This window comes from Polypterus senegalus, chromosome 10 (genome assembly GCF_016835505.1).
Source record: "Polypterus senegalus isolate Bchr_013 chromosome 10, ASM1683550v1, whole genome shotgun sequence".
In the NCBI taxonomy this organism is placed as follows: Eukaryota; Metazoa; Chordata; class Cladistia; order Polypteriformes; family Polypteridae; genus Polypterus; species Polypterus senegalus.
Genome location: NC_053163.1, coordinates 174,440,750 through 174,464,025, shown reverse-complemented (window position 1 = coordinate 174,464,025; position 23,276 = coordinate 174,440,750). Strand labels below are relative to the sequence as shown.

Below are 23,276 nucleotides of genomic sequence, written 5' to 3'. Positions count from 1 at the left end.
GAGTGGGCAAAAACATTTATATAACCAAATGTAACACAATGGGTGAGGACCTGAGGGTCTGCTGCCCACCAAATGAAAAATCTGGAACAGGTTTTAGCATATTTTGGTATTTAGTCACCCTCCGTATTCATTCAAATGACCACCTTCAAACTCCTAGCATTTTCACCGTGTACCACTACCACCGGGTGGCATGGTGGCAGAGTAATTTGCAGTGCTAATTTACAAATCCACCTTTACATTCTCTCCTGGTTTACCCCTCATTTTTCTTACAAATTCTCAAAGATGCCCATCAAGTTCACTGCTGAGTGGGGCATCTCAGCCACAATGGGAGATGTCAAGTAATGCAAACCTAGAATCCCACCACCATCTCATCTGGGGTTAGTCCTGAACTTCCACCAGTGCTGACAGACTGGGTTCCAGCTCTCCAAACCCTAAAATCGACTCAAAAGGATCAGACTGTAAATGGATGGATACTCTTGCAAGAAAAAGTAAGTGAGCCCTTTGGGTTTCCCTGAATTTCAGCTTTGATAACTAATAAGATGTGGTCTGATCTTCATCAAAGTCACAATTCTGACAAACACAGTCTGACTAACCTGCTAGCAGATAAACAAGTTGGACATCCCGGGTCAGTTGAAGTATCTGAGATACCATACCAGCGGCAGATCAGGACCAAACAACAAAGAATGGTACTAAGTGGAGAAGACCCTCAGGTCTACGTGTGCTGTCTCAGTGACAAGCGAAATAACATCAGTCCCAAGTTGAGCTGATCTGCAGCTGGCCTTGTTGTGACCTCATGTTTCTCTTTGGTTTGCTTAGCTGGCCTTCTGATTGCACGTTAATGGCAGTGCACTTTATCAATTAAGGCCTTGCTTTCTTGCAATTTATGACTTGTCGCTACACATTCTTCTTGATTTAAAGGGGCAGAACACAAGGAAAAAAAAGTGTATCCTAACGTAAACCTATTAAAAAATAATGGTAATCGTTAAACCAACATAAGTCGGCACCTTGGAATAATGCAAGAAAAAAGAAATAGAATTTTTCTGTTTCTGTTTTTACCTCCTGCTTTTCCGTGTAAAACATGTACGCAGTTAAATGTAAATGATATCACCCCACCTTGATTTGTACGAGTGGCCACTCGCTTAAATCTTTGAGGGTGACCACCCTCCTGGCTCATTCTATTTTTACTTAATATTCATAAATTGTAAACATACACTCACCAGCCACTTTATTAGGTACATCATGCTAGTACCTGCTTGGACCCCCTTTTACCTTCAGAAATGGTGTAATTCATTGTGGTATAGAATCAACAAGGTGCTGGAAACATTCCTCAGGGATTTTGCTCCATGTTGAAATGAAAGCAAAACGAAGTTCCTGTAGATTTGTAAGCTGCACATCCATGATGTGAATCTCCCGTTCCATCACATCCCAGAGGTGCTCTATGGGGTTGAGATCTGGTGGCTGTGGAGGACATTTGAGTCCAGTGAACTCATTGTCATGTTCAAGAAACCAGTCTGAGATGATCTGAATTTTGTGAGATGGCGTGTTATCCTGTTGGAAGGAGCCATCAGAAGATGAGTACATTGTGATCATAAAGGGATGGACATGGTCAGCAGCAATGCTCAGGTAGACTGTGACAGTTAAAACAATGCTCATTTGGCACTAAGGGGCCCAAAGTGTGTCAAGAAAATGTCCCCCACACTATTACTCCACCATCAGCAGCCTGAACCGTTGATACAAAGCAGGATGGATCCCTGCATTCATGTTGTTGACACCAAATTTTGAACCTGCCATCCAGAACGTCGCAGCAGATCGAGACACGTTTTTCCAGTCTCCTATTTTCCAATTTTGGTGAGCCTGTGTGAATTGTAGCCTCAGTTGCCTGTTCTTAGCTGACAGGAGTGGCAACCGATGTGGTCTCCTGCTACTGTAGCCCATCTGCTTCAAGGTTCGATGTGTTGTGTGTTTAGAGATGCTCTTCTGCATACCTCAGTTGTAATGAGTGCTTATTTGAGTTCCTGTTGCTTTTCTATCATATCAGCTCAAACCAGTCTGGCCATTCTCCTCTGACATCAACAAGGTATTTTTGCTCACTGGATATTTTCTTTTTTTTCCCAGACCATTCTCTGTAAACCCTAAAGATAGTTGTGTGTGAAAATCCCAGTAGATCAGCAGTTTCTGAAATACTCAGAGCAGCCTGTCAGACACCAACAACTATGCCACGTTCAAAGTCACTCCAATCTCCTTTCTTCTCCATTCTGATGTTCAGTTTGAACTTCAGCAGATCGGCTTGACAAGGTCTACAGGCCGAAACGCATTGAGTTGCTGCCCTGTGATTGGCTGATTTGACATTTGTGTTAAAAAGTGGTTGAACAGGTGAACGTAATAAAGTGGCCAGTGTGTGTATGCGTGAGACACGGTGGGGTCCTTGGGGGTCTTAATCTGTTTTTTTTTTAATTCATTTTCCGATTATGTAGAAAATACAGAATAGCTGATACTTACAATTTATTACACACCCATCTTTGTAAATAAATTAATTCAACAGTCACCAAAGCGTAGAAAACACCCGGACAGACGCTGGACATTAATATTCATGAAGAATGTCCCATCATAGCACAGAGTTCACAATAAAGTCCAAGCTCCATAGCAGTGTTTTTTAACCTTTTTGGTGTCGTGATCCGCTTTTTCCCCTTGTAAGTGTCTTCATGACCCACCTTTGGCCACCATGTTTATTTGAGCTCAATCGAATGGTCATCTCTTGAGGGAAGTTTGGGTGAGCCTCCCTGGTGATTTGAGCATGATCGTCATACTAGGATAGGCTTTGTTTGATCCCCCTTGGTGAACTTAGTGCATTTGGCAGAGCGGAAGTGACAAGTCTAAGATGTCCCTTTGGATAAGAACATCAAACAATCTCTGTGTGCGTCAACAAGGTGGGCATTTACAATTTACTACGGTGCTCCACTGATTGAAAAGTAACAAGAATGTCCCCATTTCCCTTTCAGGGAGGTAGGCATGGGAATGCTGGGCAGGTGTTTGTGAACAACGTACATCGAACCTGCGGTTGGTTCGCCGTATTCTTCAGTGTTTTGTCACAAAAAGTGGAAGCACCCCGTACACCAGGCTCAATTAAGACCACTGGAGGTCCTACACACTTAGAATTTGGTGTCCCCATACATATCTAAGCACCGCATGTCATAAGGGGAATCTCTGTGTGCAAATTTAAAACACATTAAAAGTATTCATTTTTGTTTCCTTATAAAAGTACAAATTAACATTTTTTCAAAATTATCATATAAAATGCATGATAATGGTATGCTATGTATTATCGTACATGCCATAATATTATTGCACATATATGATACTTCTCATACATCTGGCAACGGTGCGCTTCAGTGGATGACTGAACGGGACCGCCGACATGACCAAGACAAGAACAATCACGTGAGCCTCGGTGGACCATGTGGCATTTACGAGATTTGAATTTTGTTGTATTTGCAGGGTTAATATACTGTATATCATTAACCTCTATTATTATTTGATTATTGTTATTGTACTAGGGGGCTCTGCCCCCTGCTCGCTTCGCTCGCCCACTCCTGTGTTTGGTTTACCGGATATACAATTTAAAGAGATTGTTATTTTCATGGGAATTGTTACATATGCATTATTTTCATCCATCCATCCATTTTCCAACCCACTGTATCCAAACACAGGGTCACGGGGGTCTGCTGGAGCCAATCCCAGCCAACACAGGCCACAAGGCAGGAACCAATCCTGGGCAGGGCGCCAACCCACCGCAGGACACAGACAAACACACCCACACACCAAGCGCCAATTTAGAATCGCCAATCCACCTAACCGGCATGTCTTTGGACTGTGGGAGGAAAACCACACAGACACGGGGAGAACATGGAAACTCCACACGGGGAAGACCCGGGAAGCGAACCACAGGTCTCCTAACTGTGAGGCAGCAGCGCTACCACTGCGCCACCATGCCACCTGCATTATTTTCACTTTTCTTTAAAAAATTTTGTAAAAACAATACTTGTTCTTTACTTCCGGCCCTGGGCGTGGTTACATGTCTTTCTCGCAGGACGTATAATGCTGCTCACGTTGTGATCGCCTCTCCGTGATTATAAATTTACACCTGACCGAATTGTGTTTTCTTTGAAATTAAACTTGTTGTTGCTTTAACTGTTGCCGGACCACAGATTCCCATAGCGCATTGTCGGGCAACCGGTGTGCGGTGTGTCGCGGAATTTTCTAGGGGTGCCGCGAAAACTTTGGTAAAATACTTCCAATTGCTAGTGCTTTTGAACTTTTGCTTGATTAAAAAGATAATGTTTTAAAAAATATATTTTATGTTGGAAAAACAGATGACGGAAAACTTACGGAAATGAAGTCTAAGAAAAGCGAGAGACTTCAAATGATCGACAAGGAAATGTGTGTCTGTCTTTCGAAAATTGATCCTCGCATCATTCTCATATGTACTGAAAAACAATCTCAACGTTCACATTAATTAAATTTAAGATTTATCCTTTGATTCCTTTATTAATAAAAAGGTCTTTCAAACTTATAAAATTAACTGTTTTTATTGGCGGTTGTCCGTAGATTGTGTCGTCACGACTTTATTTAAGGGCAGTCCCTCAGGCGCACCGCGAAATAAAATTTTTGGACTTAGTGCGCTGCAACTCGAAAAAAGTTGCCTTTCAGTGTCATAGCGTATGGTCCATTATTGTGTAAATCCACGTTTTGTGCATTGAATGATGCGAAGGCGAAAAGACTTAGTTTTCTGCTCTTTGCCTTTATTTCTGACCTCGCTTTGTCCTGCTATTTTTTCAATTACACCTGGTCCTGATGATTAATTTCCTTTTGTCTGCGCTAATGCGATCTTTACTATCTTTTCTTTGATAGTGTAGCGACTGACATGATAAAGTGTCACAACAGTTTTACTTGAACAATCGCCGACTTCGTAACCCTAAACACAACTTTCTAGCACCCTCTCCAACCCCTCATCATTTGCACCTAGATTATTCATTTTGTTTTTCGCATTTTCTTCTCTCCAATGCTTTTGGGTCTCTTTCTCTGTGCTGCTTTCTCCTCTTCGTTTAGTCGTCGACTTTTCATTTATAACGTATTGTCCTTATAGGCTTTATATGCGCTGAGAGCCCTGAATCTATGTGTGCTCAAAGCATTTACACGAGTGATGGTTTTTCTCTTCGTGGTGTTATTTGATATTGCTTGTAAGTATGGCGTGTCTTGCAAGAATCTCATGTTCTACGTCCCCACAAGACGTTTCTGGGTCAATCTCTTGGCACAAATTCTCATGTTTACGGTCGTCGCAAGACGCTCGGTGGCCATTCTCTTTCGTCTCGCGGGTCTTTTAAGTGTCTTTCGTGATCTTAAGGTGAAGATCACATATCGTCTCCTAGTCATTCCCTCCCACAGGATTTTTTTTTATAATAGAGAGATATGTATGTATGTATTGTGAACGCTGGCCCGGACACACACAGGCGGACAACATATTTTGCACCCACACACTGTTTATTTACACTATTTACACACTATTCAAAGTCACGTGTACTCACGAACCCCAGTGCCTTCAGTACCGATTCCCCCAAGTCCAGGCCACACAGTCCTGTGCCTCTTTTCTCCTGGCCGCCTCCAGTCCTTCCTCAAGCTCCGTCCTTCTGCCTCCCGACTTCCACCTCTGACTGGAGGGAGGCGGCCCCTTATGTAATGCTCCCGGATGAGCCCCAGGTGTTCCCAGTATCCCCTCCTTAGCCACGCCCCAGCGTGGCGGAAGTGTCGGCTGTCCTCCTGGCAGCTCTCCGGGCGCCACACAAAGTCTTCCCCCCAGCACTTCCTGGTGTGACGGAAGTGCTGGGCTCCAGGGACAATTAGGCACTGGGGCACCGCCTGGCGGTGGCCACGGGTCCCTACAGGGCTGGGCTTCAAAGCCCCCTACCCGAGGCCCCCTGCATAACCAGGACGGACGCCCCCACTCGGTCTGGAGGAGGCACACACCCTCCTCTGGTCCTCCAAGGAGTCCTGGCCGGGCTCCAGCCCCGGCCGAGGACCACACGGGATAAACCGGAATCGGGGCGCCGCCTGGTGGTGACCACGGTCCCCTACAGGGTATGGCTTCCATGCCCTCGACCCATGGCCCCCAACAGAACCAGGACGGACGCCCCCTCGCGGTCTGGAGGAGGCACAAGCCCTCCTCACGTCCTCCTGGCCGAGGACCACACGGGATAAACCGGCATCGGGGCGCCACCTGGCAGTGGCCACGGGTCCCTACAGGGCTGGGCTTCCAAGCCCTCTACCCGCGGCCCCCAACATAACAAGTTCGGACGCCCCCTCGCGGTCTGGAGGAGGCAAAAGCCCTCCGAGCCCGGCCGGGGACCACAACAGTCATATGAAAAGGTTTGGGAACCCCTCTCAGCCTGCATAATAATTGACTCTCCTTTCAGACCACAGTATGTAATGTTTTTCATTTAATGTGGGAGCCTCTTTATGTGGAACCTGGTTCAGCTGCACCATTAGCACTTTCACACCACATGAAGTATGGTAAACCCGGCAATGGAAAATATCTGTGGTGCCCCCTTCCCTTGGTACCCTAAAGCATGTGATTATTTTGCTTAATGGTTAATCCAGCCCTGCTTCTATATGTCATCATGGCAGACAAAGAAGACATTCCTGTTAGACTACAGCAGAGGTGTGTGACTGAAGGAAACTCTTCAAAGTGTTACTGCAGTGATGAAACGATTAGCCGCGCTGCTGTATTTCGGTGGTGGAAAAACTTTAAGGTCAGCAAAATGCGAGTGAGTGAGGAAGCGCATTCAGGGAAACCATCCACCACCCTTATGGATGTCACCATTGCCAATGCTTATGAACTGATGTGAAAAGACATCACAATTGAGCTTAAGAAATCAGAAATTCTCTCTGGGAATTTTGGAAGAAATAAACATTTATCATTAAGTAAGAACTTCTTATTAATCCAGGCATGGCTTATGCTAGACAGGCAGGCAGTATGGCATAGTGGTTAATACTTTGGACTCCAAACCCTGATGTTGTGGGTTCCACACTGTGGGATGACAAGCAAGTCACTTGACCGGCCTGCACTCTCCAATTGGAAAACCAAAAGAAACAGAACCAATTGTATCATAAATGTCACCAGTCATCTTGGGTAAAGGCATTAGTCAAGTAAGTAGTGCAAAATATAAGCCAGAAATCCCCTATAAACCAGGCAGGAGGAAGCTTGTCCATTACCAAAAAAATGATGCTTTCACACAGAAATCAACATAAGACGTCTGTTGCTGCATGCTGTGGCTGCCAGTTTGCCAAGAATGAATGGCAGGCTTGCTGCCAGGCTGTCTTCACATGGCTGGGACAGCAGCAGGGGCGGTCACGGTCGCAGTGCATTACAGTCTGGATTCTACCTCTTGTCATTGTCTGTGAAGATTCTCAGTCATCCAGGTGAAATGATCTGGTAGTTGAGTCACGGCACCTGGACTTCTTTCTTGTTAGGTAGATACATTTCACTGCTCTTCGGTAGACTAAGCATTGAAACATATCTACCTAACAAGAAAGACGTCCAGATGCCATGACTCAACTACCAGATACCTCCCAGATACCTCTTGTCATTGTTAAGTGGCAGTCCTCCCTGGAGAACATTGTCAGTACCACAAATAGCTGGGGACCAATCAGTTGAAGCTGGAACCTAATATTTGCTTTCAATCACTCGTATCAATATCTGAGTCCGACAAGTCATAGTCCAGTTCAGAGATGATAGGCAAGACGTCATCCATGGAGTATTTTACTTTTCACATTCGCTTTGATCTCTCGCCAGATGTCAGTGCCATTTTTGCCATTGTGTGCACCTTGCTACGCATGTGAGCGCACGGAATCTCGGTCAAACCAATGAATCTAACTTTTCTTCTAGCAACGAGAGTCCAACGTAACGGTTGATTTTGTCACAGTTTACAGTTGATTAACCATCGTCAACTCCTCCTTTTGACAAAAGTCGACATCAGCCATTAAAGAATTAATTTCTCCTCATGAAGAAGGAGCACCCCGTCAGAGCAGTCCACTAAGGGAAGGACCCCATGCAGAGGCTTCACAGAGCAAAGACAAAGAAACACGTTTATAGACAACTGAATTGGCATAGCTGAGCTGAATTCAGGCTTAAACAACATCTGATATTTAGTCTGATTGGTTCATTAACTTACACACCCAAAATAAAAGTCTTGTTTCACTACATTGGGGCCCCTTATAATACTTTGCTGTACTTCTTGGGTTCAACTCTTTATTCTTTGATGGAGTTTCTGTGTTATGTGCCAACTGTCAAATATTCCTGGGCACATGCCAGTCAGGCACTTTTGAAACCATCACCCATAACCTTCTTGTTCACTTGACCTTTATCTCGTTTCCTGCTAGACCTGAACAGATTAGATGTTATTTATTAACCTTTTATGCTCGTAGCTGCGGGTGCGAAAGGCAGGATCGAGCACAGGTCAAACGCGTGCTGAAAGAAGTTTGTTATAAAAGATTTAAGGTAAATTCAAAGCAAACAGTCTACACAAGAATAAAGAAAAAAGGTTGTTATACATGTAGAATAAAAGACAAAAAAAAATGTGAAAAAATGTATCTTCTCTAAACTTAGCCTTTCTTGTCAAACTTTAGTTGTTTCTATACTTAAACATGCTTTACTTCTTCTTCAGTACGCTTTAAACGTACGGTGCTGTACCTTCAATAGAGCACATTGTCTTTCATGTATCTGGGCACATAAGGCACAGTTTTAAACCGTGTGCCCTCCACATCTTACATGTATAGTCAGAGAGGCTAGAAATAGTTAGAATATACCAATTCAGTTCAATTATGGGGGTTGTAAGAACACTAATGCAGTAATATATAGGTTAAACATTTAAAATAACTTACAATCCTACTTCTAAGATAAATGCTACATTTTAATATGGAAAGCATACCAAAACACTTCATGCACAGTAACCATACTACCCCTAGATGACTATGTGACCACCCCCAAATCTAATTTTTCTTCCTTATTGTTTTTGCAACAGTCCATTAAGCAATGGCAATACTAACATCCATTACCATTGGTGGATGGCTTCCCTGAACCCACTTCCTCATTCATTCATATTTTGCCGACCTTAATGTGCTTCAACCACCGAAATACAGCAGAACAGCTAATCGCCTCATCGCCGCAGAATCATTTCAAAGAGTTTCATTACAACAGCTCACAAGCTTAACACAAAATTCAATCACACACCTCTGCTATAGCCTAATGGTAATGTCTTCTTCGTCCGCCATGATGACACATCCCATGGTGCTTCCACTCGCTGTGACAGAACACCATATAATACGGCGGTCCAACTGCAGGGTCACATACACACACACATCACTATATGTCGTTCACAAACACCTGCACCGCATTTCTACGTCTGCCTCCCAGAAAGAGAAACGGGGACAGTCTTGTTACTTTTCAATCAGCCCTCGTATTAGCCTCTGGTAAAGAAAAAAAGTTAAATAAATAACAAATCTTGTATACAGAAAAGTACTTGGTTAGCTACATAGTACAGCGGTACCTTGGTATACATCTTGTTTGGACGCAAAAAAATTTTGCTTGGTATATGTTATGGTGTATAAAATCTGTACATTTTGGTTTCCATTATATTTTGTTCAAGACATGACAACAGATGAACTTAGACAAATTAAAGCAGGTTTTATCTTACTTTTTGTTCATAGCTTAATGCTAATTTGGTTTACAGCCTGGAAAAGAATGCTGAGCTGATACCTCAGGCTATTGATTACTTTATGGATGGACATCTGGAACAACAGTTTGGTTTACAGCCTGGGACAGGAAGAACTACTGATACTTCAGAGTACATCAAAGGTGTTGTTGTGTGGGAAAATGGACAGTGAATTAATTCATCAATCATTTTGACAGCCAGCCAATCAGGTGCATGTGTTTTGAAATCAAGGCATGACATTTCATAATAAATATGCCTTGGTTTGAAAAGCAATATAGAGAGAAGCAAAGGGAGAAGAAGAGAGAAGCAAAGAAGAAGAAGGAGAAGAAGAAGAGGAACGGACGAAGACTGCCCTGGTCGTCAGAAAGGCATCATGAACATCGATTGCTAAATCAAACGCCTCCCTGGAACATTCATCCTTGTCATCTGTAACTTTTTCGTAAGCTTTTTCTAAAGACTATATATATTCAGACTTTCGAGGGAAGAGGGAAATACCACGATAATACAGTATACGACCTTTGTTTGGAATACGACTTGTGTGCTAGAACACGGCGCGCTACCCTTGTTTTCTTCTCTCGAGACAAAGCCACAACTGCCCACGAGCGTCAGTATGCCTGTTGCTAGCATTCAGTGAACAACCCGCGCTATAACTCTCTGTGAATTTTCACGTGATTTTGTGTTTTTTCGCGTAAATTTGAATTGATTACTTAAAAGTATGAAGGTGGCATGTGTATCCGGGACATGGCTGCTGCATACCATATGCCGAGAACAACGGTATCTACAATTGTGAAAAACAAAGATGCTATTAAAAAGTAAAGTAAGGTTAAATTTGCATTTATTTCATCTAATTGCTTTTGTATTTATGTATTTTAATATTAAGCAGTGTTTAAATTATTTTATACAACTCCATCAATGTATAATATGCCAATAATAATAGGATTTTTTTTCATGGGAACGGATTAATCATTTTCTCTTTATTTCTTATGGGAAAAATTTGTTTGGTATACGTCCTGTTTGGTATAAGTCAAAGGATCTGGAATGGATTATGGACGTATACTGAGGTACCACTGTACTTCTGATGCATCCAGTTAACCGACGCTGCTATAACTGAGGTCCATTATCTTAGGAAATTACGCAGCGAGCATTCAATATAACGCATTGCGCCATAAAGTTAGAGAGAAAAACAATTTAATATGTGTTGTCAACATCCACATGTTATTTACAGAAAATGCCCAGCTCAGTGCAATGTAATAATAATAATAATAATAATAATAATAAGTTACATTTATTGAGCGCCTTTCACAAACCCAAGGTCGCTTTACATACAGAGAAAAAAAAAAAATTACACAGATGACAAAAGTTTTCATTTGAGATTTAAAACTGCAGAAAATAGAGCAATCACGGAGAGACTGAGGAAGAGAGTTCCAGAGTTGAGGGGCTCTAGCACTGAAGGACCTGCCTGTCCAGGGTTGGAGAGTCTGGTGCGTGGGACAGTAAGGAGATAACTGCTCGAGGAGCTGAGAGAGCGACAAGGAGTGTGAGGAGCTAGGAACTGAGAGAGGTAGAGGGGGGCAAGGTTATGTAAGGCTTTAAAGGTGAGAAGAAGAATCTTGAATTTAATCCTTGATGGAACCAGTAACCAGTGTAGAAAGGGAGAAAACAGGGGAGATGTGAGCAGAACGCTTTGTGTGGCTGCGGAGTTGTGAATGTATCGTAGTTTCTGTATAGATTTTGCAGGGAGGCCAATGAAGAAGGAATTGCAGTAATCAATACGAGGCGTTATGAAACAATGAACCAGAGTGTGAGCATCATTAAAGGACAGAAATGGACAGAGGCGGGCAATGTTACAGAGATGATAGAATGAAATTTTGAAAAGAGACCTCATGTGTAGCTCAAAGTTAAGTGATGAATCAAACAAAACACCAAGATTTCTGACAACAGGAGCAGGTTTGACAAGCGTACCATCAACAGAAATAGCGAAATTGGATGCCTTAGAAAGTTGGGATTTTGGACCCACCAGTAACACTTCAGTTTTTTTTGGCATTAAGTTTGAGAAAGTTATTTTCCATCCATAGCTTAAGATCAGTGATGCAGTCAGCAAGTGTGCAGGGAGGTGTATCTGTAGTGGAGTCTGTACTAAGATATATCTGTATATCGTCTGCATAACGGTGGAAGTTAAGGCCATGTCTGCGAATAATCTGACCCAAAGGAAGGATATAAAGTAGAAAAAGTACACCATGCGACACAGGTGAGGTGGAGGATTTATATCGGCCAAGTGTGACAAGCTGTTGCCTATGATGTGAGCCATTGAAGGGCTAAGCGAGAGATGCCTACAGCAGAGAGATGTGACAGGAGGATTTCATGATTAACAGGGTCAAACGCTGTACTTAAGTCAAGAAGGAGGAGAATATTAAGGAAACCGCAATATGCAGACTGGAAAAGATCATTGACTACTCTGAGTAGAGCTGTCTCAGTGCTGTGCTGTGTTCGAAAGCCAGACTGAAAAGGCTCATAGAGTGTATTATCTAGAAGAAAATTAATGTATTAGCAGCTTGTGCTTACCTGAAAGAAACAGATTTTACAGAAATATGTCAATCACCCCCACCCCCCACACCCCTTCACCTATCTCACCAGGAAATTTAATTGAATTTTTCTTAAAAAAATTAACAAAAGAGAGAAAGAGAGAGCATAAAAACCTTCTGGTTAGAAGGAGACCACCCAACATGGCACTGACAAATTCTACCCATTTAATTTGGTCCTAATGGCCAGCAGGAGTCTATTTGGCGACATAACGAAAAGATCCGACCTGAACAACTGGCAGCCAAGTGTCCTCTCCACGAAAGACAATGACAAGAATTGGCGTTCATCCCAAAGTCTGGTGAGCTGCAATGACAAGCAGCACCAGTGGAACTGCCTAGGTGGGCCCGATGTCTTCCATAGCATGAAGGAATTCATCGACTCCCCACTGTCACAGATTCGTGAAGACGAGAAAACAACTTCAATGATCGTTAGATGCAAAGCGAAACCAGCAGTGTTTGTTTACCTCTTTCCATGTTACCTTTATACCCGATTTCTTTAACAACAAAAAAAAAAAAAATACAAAACCTTCAGATGCAAAATTCTTCATAATATAAGGTACAGTCATGTATCATCAAAATTAAAATAAGTTTGCATTCAAGCATTTTCTTTTGGACCAGTTGGCTTGCCTGGTCCAAACAGAGACAAGGGTTAAGTCATCATTTTGAAGATTCGACATGGAGCCTGAAAGGTATCGGGTGCAGTCAAATTCAGGTTAGGCCACGGCGGGCTCCTCTTGCTCCTCGGTCTCCTGGGCCTGCTCATAAGCGGCGACTCTCCTGCGTTTGTGGCCGTGGCCATCTTGTCCTTCGAGGCCTCCTCCGCCTTCTTCTCCACCCACAAATGAACTGGTGTCACCATCGTCTCCTTCCTTCTCTCCATCTTTCTCCGAGTCCGATTCATCTGAGTTTTCTTCCTCCATGTACCGATAACCTTTGACCTGTTGAGACAACAGTGTGTTACTCAAGTGTTTAGATCTAAATGCACGCAACTCTCTCAGACAAGAATGAGAAGAAGAACCTTGTGCTTTGGCCGAGGGATGCGGGGAATGCGGAAAGGATCTCTCTGTGCCAGGCGACGCTCCATCCACCAGTAGGAAAGCGAGGAGATTATCAACGTCACCAGCATGATGGACAACTTTGCCTACAGGAGAATGTAAAAACAGCTACAGTCGTGGCCAAAGGAATGACCCAAGTGTTGGTTTTCACAAAGTTTGCTGCTTCAGTGTTTTTAGATCTTTTTGTCAGATGTTTCTATGGTATACCGAAGTAGAATTACAAGCATTTCATAAGTTTCAAAGGCTTTTATCAACAATTCCATTAAGTTTATACAAAGAGTCAATATTTGCAGTGTTGACCCTTGTTTTTTTTCAAGACCTCCGCAATTCGCAATCAACTTCTGGGCCAACTCCTGACTGATGGCAGCACATTCTTGCATAATCAATGCTTGGTGTTTATCAGAATTTGCGGGTTTTTGTTTGCCCACCCGCCTCTCGATGGGATTGAGGTCTGGGGAGGTTCCTGGCCATGGACCCCAAATTTCGATGTTTTTGTTCCCCAAGCCACTTAGTTCCCACTTTTGCTGTGTGGCCTGGTGCTCCATCATGATGGAAAAGGCATTGTTGGTCACCAAACCGTTCTTGGATGGTTGGGAGAAGTTGCTCTCGGAGGAAGTTTGGGTCCCATTCTTCATTCATGGCTGTGTTCTTAGGCCATATTGTGAGTGAGCCCACTGCCTTGGCTAAGAAGCAACCCCACATACTGTATGAATGGTCTCTAGATGCTTTACTGTTGGCCTGACACGGGGCTGATGGTAGCGCTGCTTATATTTTCGTTTTTTCCGGATACCCCAAACAATCAGAAAGGGGATTCATCAGAGACAATGATTTTACCCCAGTAGTCCTCAGCAGTCCAATCCCCGTACCTTCTGAAGAATATCAGTCTGTCCCTGATGCTTTCCTTGGCTTCTTTGCTGCCCTTTTTGATACCCACCAGACCATCCTCCAAAAGTCTTTGCCTCACTCACACCTGCCTGCTGCCATTCCTAAGCCAGCTCTACACTGATGGTGCCCCGATCCCGAGCCATGAATCAACTTTAGGAGACGGTCCTGGAGCTTGCTGGACTTTCTTGGACGCCCTCACGCCTTCTTCACTTTTCTATTCCAACTCAGTCAGCAAACAGAGTGATCTCCAGCCTTGTCCTCGTCGACACTCTCACCCGTGTGAACAAGAGGATCACTGAAATGATGTCGACAGGTGCTTTTGTGGCAGGGCTGACGTGCAGAGTTTTTTAGGATGAAGTTCATTTTCATGGGAAAGAGGGACTTTGCAATTAATTGCAATTCATCTGCTCACTCCTCAAAACATTCTGGAGTAAAAATGGAGGCAGCAAACTTTGTGAAAATTCATATTTGTGTCATTCTCAAAACCTCTGGCCACACTGCACCTATAATCATCAGACCGTTCAGCTGACTCATTCTAGGGTTCGGCCATCAACTCCCCACCCCATCAAATACATTAAAGTGCCTATTAGATCCAAACAAGTTCCACTCAGCTTTCTGGAACAATCCATTACAAGTCACAATGTCACTTTACCTTCATTGGTAGTCCAGCCCAAAGGTACACCACAAAGATCGCCATGGCTTGCCACCAGTGGTAAATGGTGAATATGAAGTCTTGCCGTTCTTTATCTTCATACAGCATCCCAAGAAGAGCTGCCGACAGAAAAGGACATTACTGTAGATGAGGCCGACATGCACAAAGACAACCATCAAGTTTCCAAGACTAACTGCACCTTCAAGAGCTTCCATTGAACCAGCATACCACCCCAGAACATTTACTGCCGGGAGGATCTCCATTACCCTGTAGTGGCCATGAAAAAAGGCAAAAAGTGGGGTCAATCCATGGCAGGAAAGCTTCTACACCGGGACATCGAGGACCAAGCTACCTAGTGGAGCAGATTACATTATCATACAAGAGTTTGGACCCCCCTGGCCCTAATTATATCATTTGTTGATATACACCGGGGTCCTTCTCTGATCACACCAATGAAAGGCACATCAAGGAGATCACCCCACCAATTTGTGACTGATCTCAGTTTCCAACAGGTAATTCCTGAAAACTCAGAACCATCACCTTCCTCAAATGTGAGCCTGATGTTCAGCAGGGCATGGAGGGGACATTCTAGGACTCTCTGCGATATGCTGGCGCTCTGCAGCTCACTCAGCCACAGAACACACCTGTAGGACTCCTTGTTTTAAGAAAATAGCCGCTTGTATCAGCAGCCGTGCTGACGGACCAACATGTTTAACTCCGCTGTAGACCGTCCACACCAGTACTCTGCTTTTGGATGACTGGTTTTCAAAATCAACTCAGCCACTGCTTTTAGGTATCACGTTTTTCTGTATATCAGTGGTGGGATGCAGGGCCGTATTAACATATGGGCACTGGCCGAGGGGTCCACGATGTTTCTGATGCCTATGGATGTTACCGTTTTGCTATCAAAACAGGGACCCCAGCGCATTACTTTTCCCCGGAGGCCTGTGATGCTGTAAAGATGGCCCTGGTGGGATGGAAGCTAAAGGTCCATGAAGGCACATTCTAGCTCAATCAAATGAAAGCTACCGATAGGCACATGACAAGATTACAGTGGATTCAAAAAGTCTTCTGACTCCTTCACTTTCTGCACACTTTATTATGATTTAGAATTAATTTTAAAATAATACATTTGCCATTTTTGCCCATCCATCTTACATTCAATAACCCATAAGGATAAAGTGCCAACACAACCGCAGAAAGGTCTGCAAATTTATTAAAAAGCAAAAACTGAAATCTCTCATTCTTAGAAGTGTTCAGACCCTTGGCTGTGGCACGTCAAATTGTGGTCAGATCATCCTGTTTGTTTTAATTCTCCTTGAGATGTTTCTAGAATGTGACAGGAGTCCACCTGCGGCAAACTGAATGGACCGAACTTCGTTTAGAAAGGCACGTGTGTCCCTATGAAGTCCCTAGAAGATACAAAAAGGAAGGACAAAAACCAAACTGTGAAGTCCAAGGGACTCTCTGAACACAGCCATGGTCAGATTGTGGTGAGGCATAGAACAGTACGAGGGGTTTAAAGTATTTCTAAAGCTCTGAAGGGGTCCAAGGAGCACAGTGGCCTAAACCAGTGGTTCCCCAGTTCCAATCAGATCCATAATTGGTGATAGGAATCGATAACACCGGATCTCATTTAATTGGCTCGTCTTGTTTTCTCTTCTCTTATTCTGCATTTAGAAAGCACAGCAGTATGATTTGTACAATTATACGACATCTTCTTATATAATACGTTACCGTGGCTGTCCATTTGTCTGTCCAGGATTTTAAATCACCTGTAGCTCGCAAACCGTTTGAACTATTGACCTGAAATTTGGTACACATATACTACGTGGCGTCTACTATCCGCTTTTGGGGTGATGATTTTTATTCCTCTTTTTATTTTCATTTTATTTTATTTTAGAATCAACACTTGGCAGTGGTCAGCAGGGTGGCACATGCGTACAGGCGCTGTTCTCATTCCCTACCAGCTTCGTTGTCACTTCCCCTACCTCTTCATATCTTAAATCATTCTTGAGGTAGGATTGAAGACTTAGTGCCAGCTTAATCAGTTTTAACATGAAAAGATGCTGACGGAAGAAGAAAAGAAGCGAGCCGCTAGGGTGGAGAGAAGAAGAGCTGCTCAGGAAGTAGCAAGCACATTAACCTCTGAGCAAACGAATGCTAAACGTACAGAAAGAGAGAATGAAAACGAGGACTGCTCAGGTCAAGTATATTTACTGCACGCAATCGTTATAGCAGAGCACCGTTACTGGCTTAGATATACAGTAAACCCTCGTGTATCGCGGTTAATCCGTTCCAGACTCTACCGCGATAAAAGAATTTTCGAGAAGTAGGATTCTTTATTTATAAATTGAATATTTTCACAGTTAGAGCATAGAAAACCTGTTTATGACCTCCTAAATATGTTTTTTAACATTATTAAAGCCCTGTAGACATGAAATAACACCCTTTAGTCTAAAGTTTAAACTGTGCTCCATGACAAGACAAAGATGACAGTTCCGTCTCACAATTAAAAGAATGCAAACGTATCTTCCTCTTCAAAGTAGTGCGCGTCAGGAGCAGAGAATGTCAGAGAGAGAGCGAGAAAAGCAAACAATCAAAAATCAATAGGGCTGTTTGGGCTTTTAAGTATGTGAAGCACCACCAGACAAAGCAGCTACAAGGAAGGCAGCAATGTGAAGGTAGTCTTTCAGCATTTTTTAGAGGAGCGTCTGTATCCTCTAAGCCGGTGTGCGAACAGCCCTTCTGCTCACACCACCTCCGTCAGGAGCAGAGAACGTCAGAGAGAGAGAGAGAGAGACAGAGAAAAGCAAACAATCAAAAATCAATACGAGCTGTTTGGGCTTTCAGGTATGTGAAGCACCGCACGGGAAGCATATCGTATATCATTGAGGAGTTTTATTTAATAAGTAATACATGCTCTGATTGGGTAGCTTCTCAGCCATCCGCCAATAGCGCCCCTTGTATGAAATCAACTGGGCAAACCAACTGAGGAAGCATGTACCATAAATTAAAAGTCCCATTGTCCGCAGAAATCTGCGAACCAGCGAAAAATCCATAATACATATTTAGATATGCTTATATATAAAACCCGTGATGGAGTGAAGCCGAAAGGCGAAGCGCGATATAGCGAGGGATCACTGTATTTCTGTTTTTTCTAAAGCTACAAATACTCCCTTCATTTAACCCTAACAGTGATAATTAACAACAAGCACAGCAGACACCCTGGATGATGAAAGCAACTGAGATCCCCACTAATTAGTAAATACTCAATTAAATAACCAGAAAAGCACAATGTAAATCAAGACAAAAATACTGTTAATTAAAAGAAAAACACTAACTCCATATTCTCCATATAAGTGCTTAGTACATTTAAATAAAACTCTACCAAACTTAGTTTTGTAATTCCTATAGTGACCCCAAACACAGAAACTGGAAAATAATGACTCATTTAATGAGGCTAGGAGTCCAATGAAAAATGGAAGCCATAGGGGGTTCAATCCCCCAGGATTGAGTTTGGGAGCCAGTGGCCTAAATAACTGTGCAGAGGCTTTGGAACCATCAGGACTCTTCCCTCCCATACCATACCTCCCATAAGTGGGCCTTGGACAGGGAGACCACCAAGAACTCAATGGTCTTTCAATGGTTAATTGAAGAGATGGGAGAATCTGGACCATCTCAACAGCACTCCATCAAGCGGGTGTTTATGGAGGCCATATGGCATATGACAGTTCAAAGGACCCTGAGAATAAGAGGACAAAGATTCTCTGGTCTAATGAGGCAAACACTGAATGTTATGGGCAGAACTTCAAGCACCATGTGTGTTGAAGACCAGGCGACTGCTCACCAGCTACCTAATACCATCTATACGGTGAAGTATGGTGGTGGGAGCATCATGCTATGGGGTTGGTTCTCTAAGCGGCAGGGACAGGAAAACCAGTCAGAATTGAGAGAAGGATGAATGTGGCCAAACACAGAGAGGTCCTTAAAGAAAACGCGGTCACAGACTAGGGAATGGTAAGCACAACAATGACTCGAAAGATATAACAAAGACAACACTGGAGTGGCCTTGGGACAAGGCCAGACTTAAAACCCCATAAAACCTCTGAGGAGAGACCTGAAGATTACAGACGCTTTCCCATCCAACCTAACAGAGCATCAAGAAGATCTGCCAGGAAGAATGGGACAAGCTGCCCAAATCCAGGTGTACACAGCTTGTAGAGATTTACCCAAGAAGACTTGAAGCTATAGTCGCTGCCAAAGGGGCTTCTACAAAGCACTGAATTGAGGGTCTGAATGCTTCTATGAAGGAAAGATTTCATATTTTGATTTTCAATAAATTTGGAAAACTTCCTGAAAACATGCTTTCACCTTGTCATTATGGGCTGTTAAGGGTAGACTGATGGACAAAAATGGCAAATTCATCCATTTTACAATTACGCCTACAGCAGAAAAATGAAGGGGCCGGAATACTCTCTGAATCCCACTGTACATTTACATTCAACATACTCAATAACACAAAAGCTAAAATAAACAGAAAAAGACAAACAGAAAGGACAAGCAAGCTGCCTGGCTCAGACAAACAGAAAGATAAGCAATACAAGCAGACAAGGGGGTCACCCAGCTAGATGGACCATGACGCACTGCTCAGTCCAGTCTTGTTCAGTGCACTTCCAAGACCCCACAGAGCCGCCAAGATGAGGATAAATGGCTCATTTAATGCCTTCCCACGAGACGGTGACCAGATGAAGAGAATGACGATCAGTATGACGTGCACCAAGGCCCCACTCAGGAGAATCACTTGGCGGCGGAGATGCAGCAGAGAAACAGACAGCAATGAAAAGATGGCGGCGGACAATCCAAAGGTGATGATGATATTGGAAAATGACTCCAGGCCCAGAACGCAGACCCCATAGCCCTGTGATTAGAAATGAGAGGAGAGAAGATCAGGCTAAGCGTAATCATAATGACAGTCACCACCAGTCAGGCTGCAAGCACCGGTCACATACCAAGGCAAATCCAGTGCAGGCAAAGAGAACTTCAAATCCGCTGTAGATGAAAAAGGGGAAAAGGTGCCGCAGGCGGTAATCTCGCATGTGTTTAAATGGCAGCTGAAAAATATTCCCCCAGCCGATGCTGCGGAGGTCGATCTCCTCCGTGGGCTGATAGGCTGAACCACACAGAATCAATATCTGACGAAGGAGAAGACAGGACCCATCAGGGGAAGGAACTTCATTACAGGTAACTGCACAAACGTTACGGGTCTCACCATCAACATCGAGATGAAGGCCACTCCCATCAGCACACTTTCCACCTCAATCAGACTAATGCTGCGAGGCAGGCTGGATAAGATGGTCTTGTTCAGTCCTTCAATCATTCCTTTACTGTTGGCACCTGCAGGAACACAAAGTGGGAAAGGAAGACAACATCAGATTCCATTTGTGATTATCAGGAGAGTTGTGCAGACTGGGAGGCAAATGTCATCTCATCGATTCGTTAAGGCTTTACTGAGTCGACGAGCGAATACGTCCGGTACCTCTGTATTACTCAGATGCTACATATCGTCTACTAGCTGCGTGTAGTCTTCGGGACAAAAAAACAACCCAATGACTCCCCAGCAGTTTTACTATATTGGTGAACTTGGAGAGGCGTCAGCTGACTCTTAAGAATTACCCAGTGCAGAGGATGTGCTCGCTGCCCCACTGGCTTTTGTAAGAAGACCCTGTTGATACCATGTCTTAGTTGTATCGCCGGCATACGAGTCCCTATTAATCGAGAAAAAACCTCCAGACAGACGATGTGTTTAGTGACAACCTCAAGCCTTGTTGAGCCGCGACATTTGCTACGTTTCGACGTTGTGCCTCTTCATCTGTGTCATTACAACAGCGTCATCATTGTGTGGCAGGGCTTTTGTAGTGAGGTGCAGGCAAGTGCCGAAAAAATGTAAAAGTGCATGCAAGCGCCATCTAGTGGCTGCCTCCTTCTCTTGCAAAGATTTGGCTCAAAAGCTAACCAGGACATCGTCATCTCATAACAGGCTTGAGTTCCGAGTTTGGTATTTTTCCGTTCAGCTGTTTTAGCTCTAGAACGCCCACGAGAAACTGTGATAAACAGACACACAATCACAAAGACAGACTGCCATCATCGAGATATTGATATTTTCTGTATCAGGGGACCATAAAATGCTGAGATCCATCGAGAAAGGAAGATCGAAATTTTTGACGAATCTAAAGCTTTCACAATTATACGCTAGGTTATGGAGATGGTATGGTGGGGGAGAGTGCAAAGCAAAAATAAGTCAAGGAATCATTAAGTGTACAAACTGTTATTCAAATCTTTGATTCATCAAAGTTGCCACTTTTTGCTGATATAACAGCCAAGTTTTGGTAACTCTTTTGATTCAGAATGCCAGTCACTCTGTGCCAGTCACCATGTCAAAGAAAGTCAACAAAACTATGGGGCTTGTTTATGCATAAGGGCCTGGGCAGCTCCCCATTACAGAATCCACTAGGAATTATTCAATTAACCAGAGGGTGCTTGAAGATAATATGAGACCATCAAGTCAGACAGTTAAAGTTCAACCAAAAGCGTACCTTGTACATTTGGGGGGATATGAAAGGGGCTGAGTACACAAGAGAGACCACTTAAATGTTACACAACTCTGCATGGAGGAGTGGGGAAAAACATTCTCCCAGTTGATGTCAGGAACCGATAGGCAGTTACAGGAAATGCCAACTTGAGGGGGCAATACCAGCCATTAGAGGCAAAGAGGAGCGGGTGCGGTCTTACTTTTTCCACAGATGGAAGTAGCATATTGTATCAGTTCATTTTGTTTTTTTTTGTTCATTAAAATCAACATTTTATTTTTATTTACAAGTACATCACCTTTACCTAAAGATACTATTTTGATCTTGATATGGCCACATATATTTAAAAAGAAAAAACACTTCATGGGATGTACTTACATTTTCACAAGACCAAATATTACTTTGAAGACTTAATACTCACAGTGATCTTATTTGTTGCATTACATAAAAGAATCTGCCTGACAAGGAATCATAATAGTACAGGGTGGTCAGGATCTAATTATGCAGATCCAGATCGTCTGGATGACTTTGATTTTATGCGGGGATGATTCCAGTTCGGCGCGAAGACGATTCTTCATGTCGTCAGTTCGCACATTTCTCGATGGCCTGGGATTTTTTGCGTGATTTTTTTTTTTATTTATATTTTTGTTCTTTATTTCGCCTTATACAATTTCTTGTATTAGGAATTTGTTAAGTTTTCGCATACCCCTTGGGGTCAGAGCGCAGGGTCAGCCATTGTACAGCACCCCTCGAGTAATTACAGGTTAAGGGCCCAGCAGAGTAGGATCTCTTTTGGCATTCGAACCAGCATCCTTTGGGATACCAGCACAGATCCTTAGCCTCAGAGCCACCACTCCACTCTATGTGATATTCTATGTAATAAACTTAATAAGTTATAGCGTAATTAAAATTGCATAATTAGATCTGGACCACCCTATAGTGATGAAGCCATAGGTAGAAGAGAGTGAACCTCCTCTTTAAAGAGTTTCTTTTTTTAAACTTTATCAATATAAAGGGAGTTTTTTCTTTCTTACTCTGATAGGGTAGCGTAGTATGCAAACAACAGATTAATTATTAATCAGTCTGCTCTAAAGTTAACAATTTCAGGCCTTGAAAGGGCATTTCAGTCAAATCTGCTTTACGCTAACATGGGAGCAAATAGCAGGATGAATACCACAGAGAAATGGGCTGTTAGCCTGTTTCACTTAATGGAATTTGCAAATTGATTCTTAAAAGACTATAAAGAATTATTTCGAGCTACATGGCCAAGACATTATCAGTACCCATTGTAATATGCCCATATTTATTTATCAGGAAAAGGGTCAAAGTCCGTTTGTTTAGTTCACTACACGGTGACAAAGTCTAACGCAAGGCCATGAGGTGCAAAAGAGGCACGAGTTTCACTTGAGATGTCGTCTGCATTAATAGTCTCACTGGATACAGACATATAATAGAATAACACATTGTGCATTTTAAAAATTGCAAAGGAAAAACCTTTGTGTAGCATCAGATTATACTATATGCATTTTTCATACCATCTGAACTTTTTCAGATTTGGGTTTTGTAAAAGCAAGTTAAAAAGTTTTCCAAAGTTCTTCTGTAAACCCCTTAAACAGTCTTTCAGGGGTTTAGATAAGAGAAACGAGATGGGAGCCCAGCGAAGGCTGCATTATGGATGTTCCAAGATGGCAGAGTAAACTGCTGGAGTGACACAAGAGTCAAGACATCCTCGGGCAAGACGTGGGACTACA

General features: G+C 43.1%; 1 protein-coding gene across 3 annotated transcripts in view; it reads right to left on the bottom strand.

The window, feature by feature from the left end:
- Positions 1 to 11,805: 11,805 nt before the first annotated feature.
- Positions 11,806 to 23,276, bottom strand: part of unc93b1 (unc-93 homolog B1, TLR signaling regulator) — a 52,096-nt gene continuing 40,625 nt past the window's right edge. For all 3 annotated transcript variants that reach the window (XM_039767632.1, XM_039767633.1, XM_039767634.1), the window contains 6 exons: positions 20,208 to 20,332; positions 19,948 to 20,130; positions 19,583 to 19,856; positions 14,936 to 15,054; positions 13,362 to 13,484; positions 11,806 to 13,281 (listed from right to left, as the gene is read on the bottom strand). In XM_039767632.1, the coding sequence (XP_039623566.1) occupies positions 13,057 to 13,281; positions 13,362 to 13,484; positions 14,936 to 15,054; positions 19,583 to 19,856; positions 19,948 to 20,130; positions 20,208 to 20,332 (1,049 nt within the window). In that variant the 3' untranslated portion in view covers positions 11,806 to 13,056. The remainder of the gene's footprint in view (positions 13,282 to 13,361; positions 13,485 to 14,935; positions 15,055 to 19,582; positions 19,857 to 19,947; positions 20,131 to 20,207; positions 20,333 to 23,276) is intronic.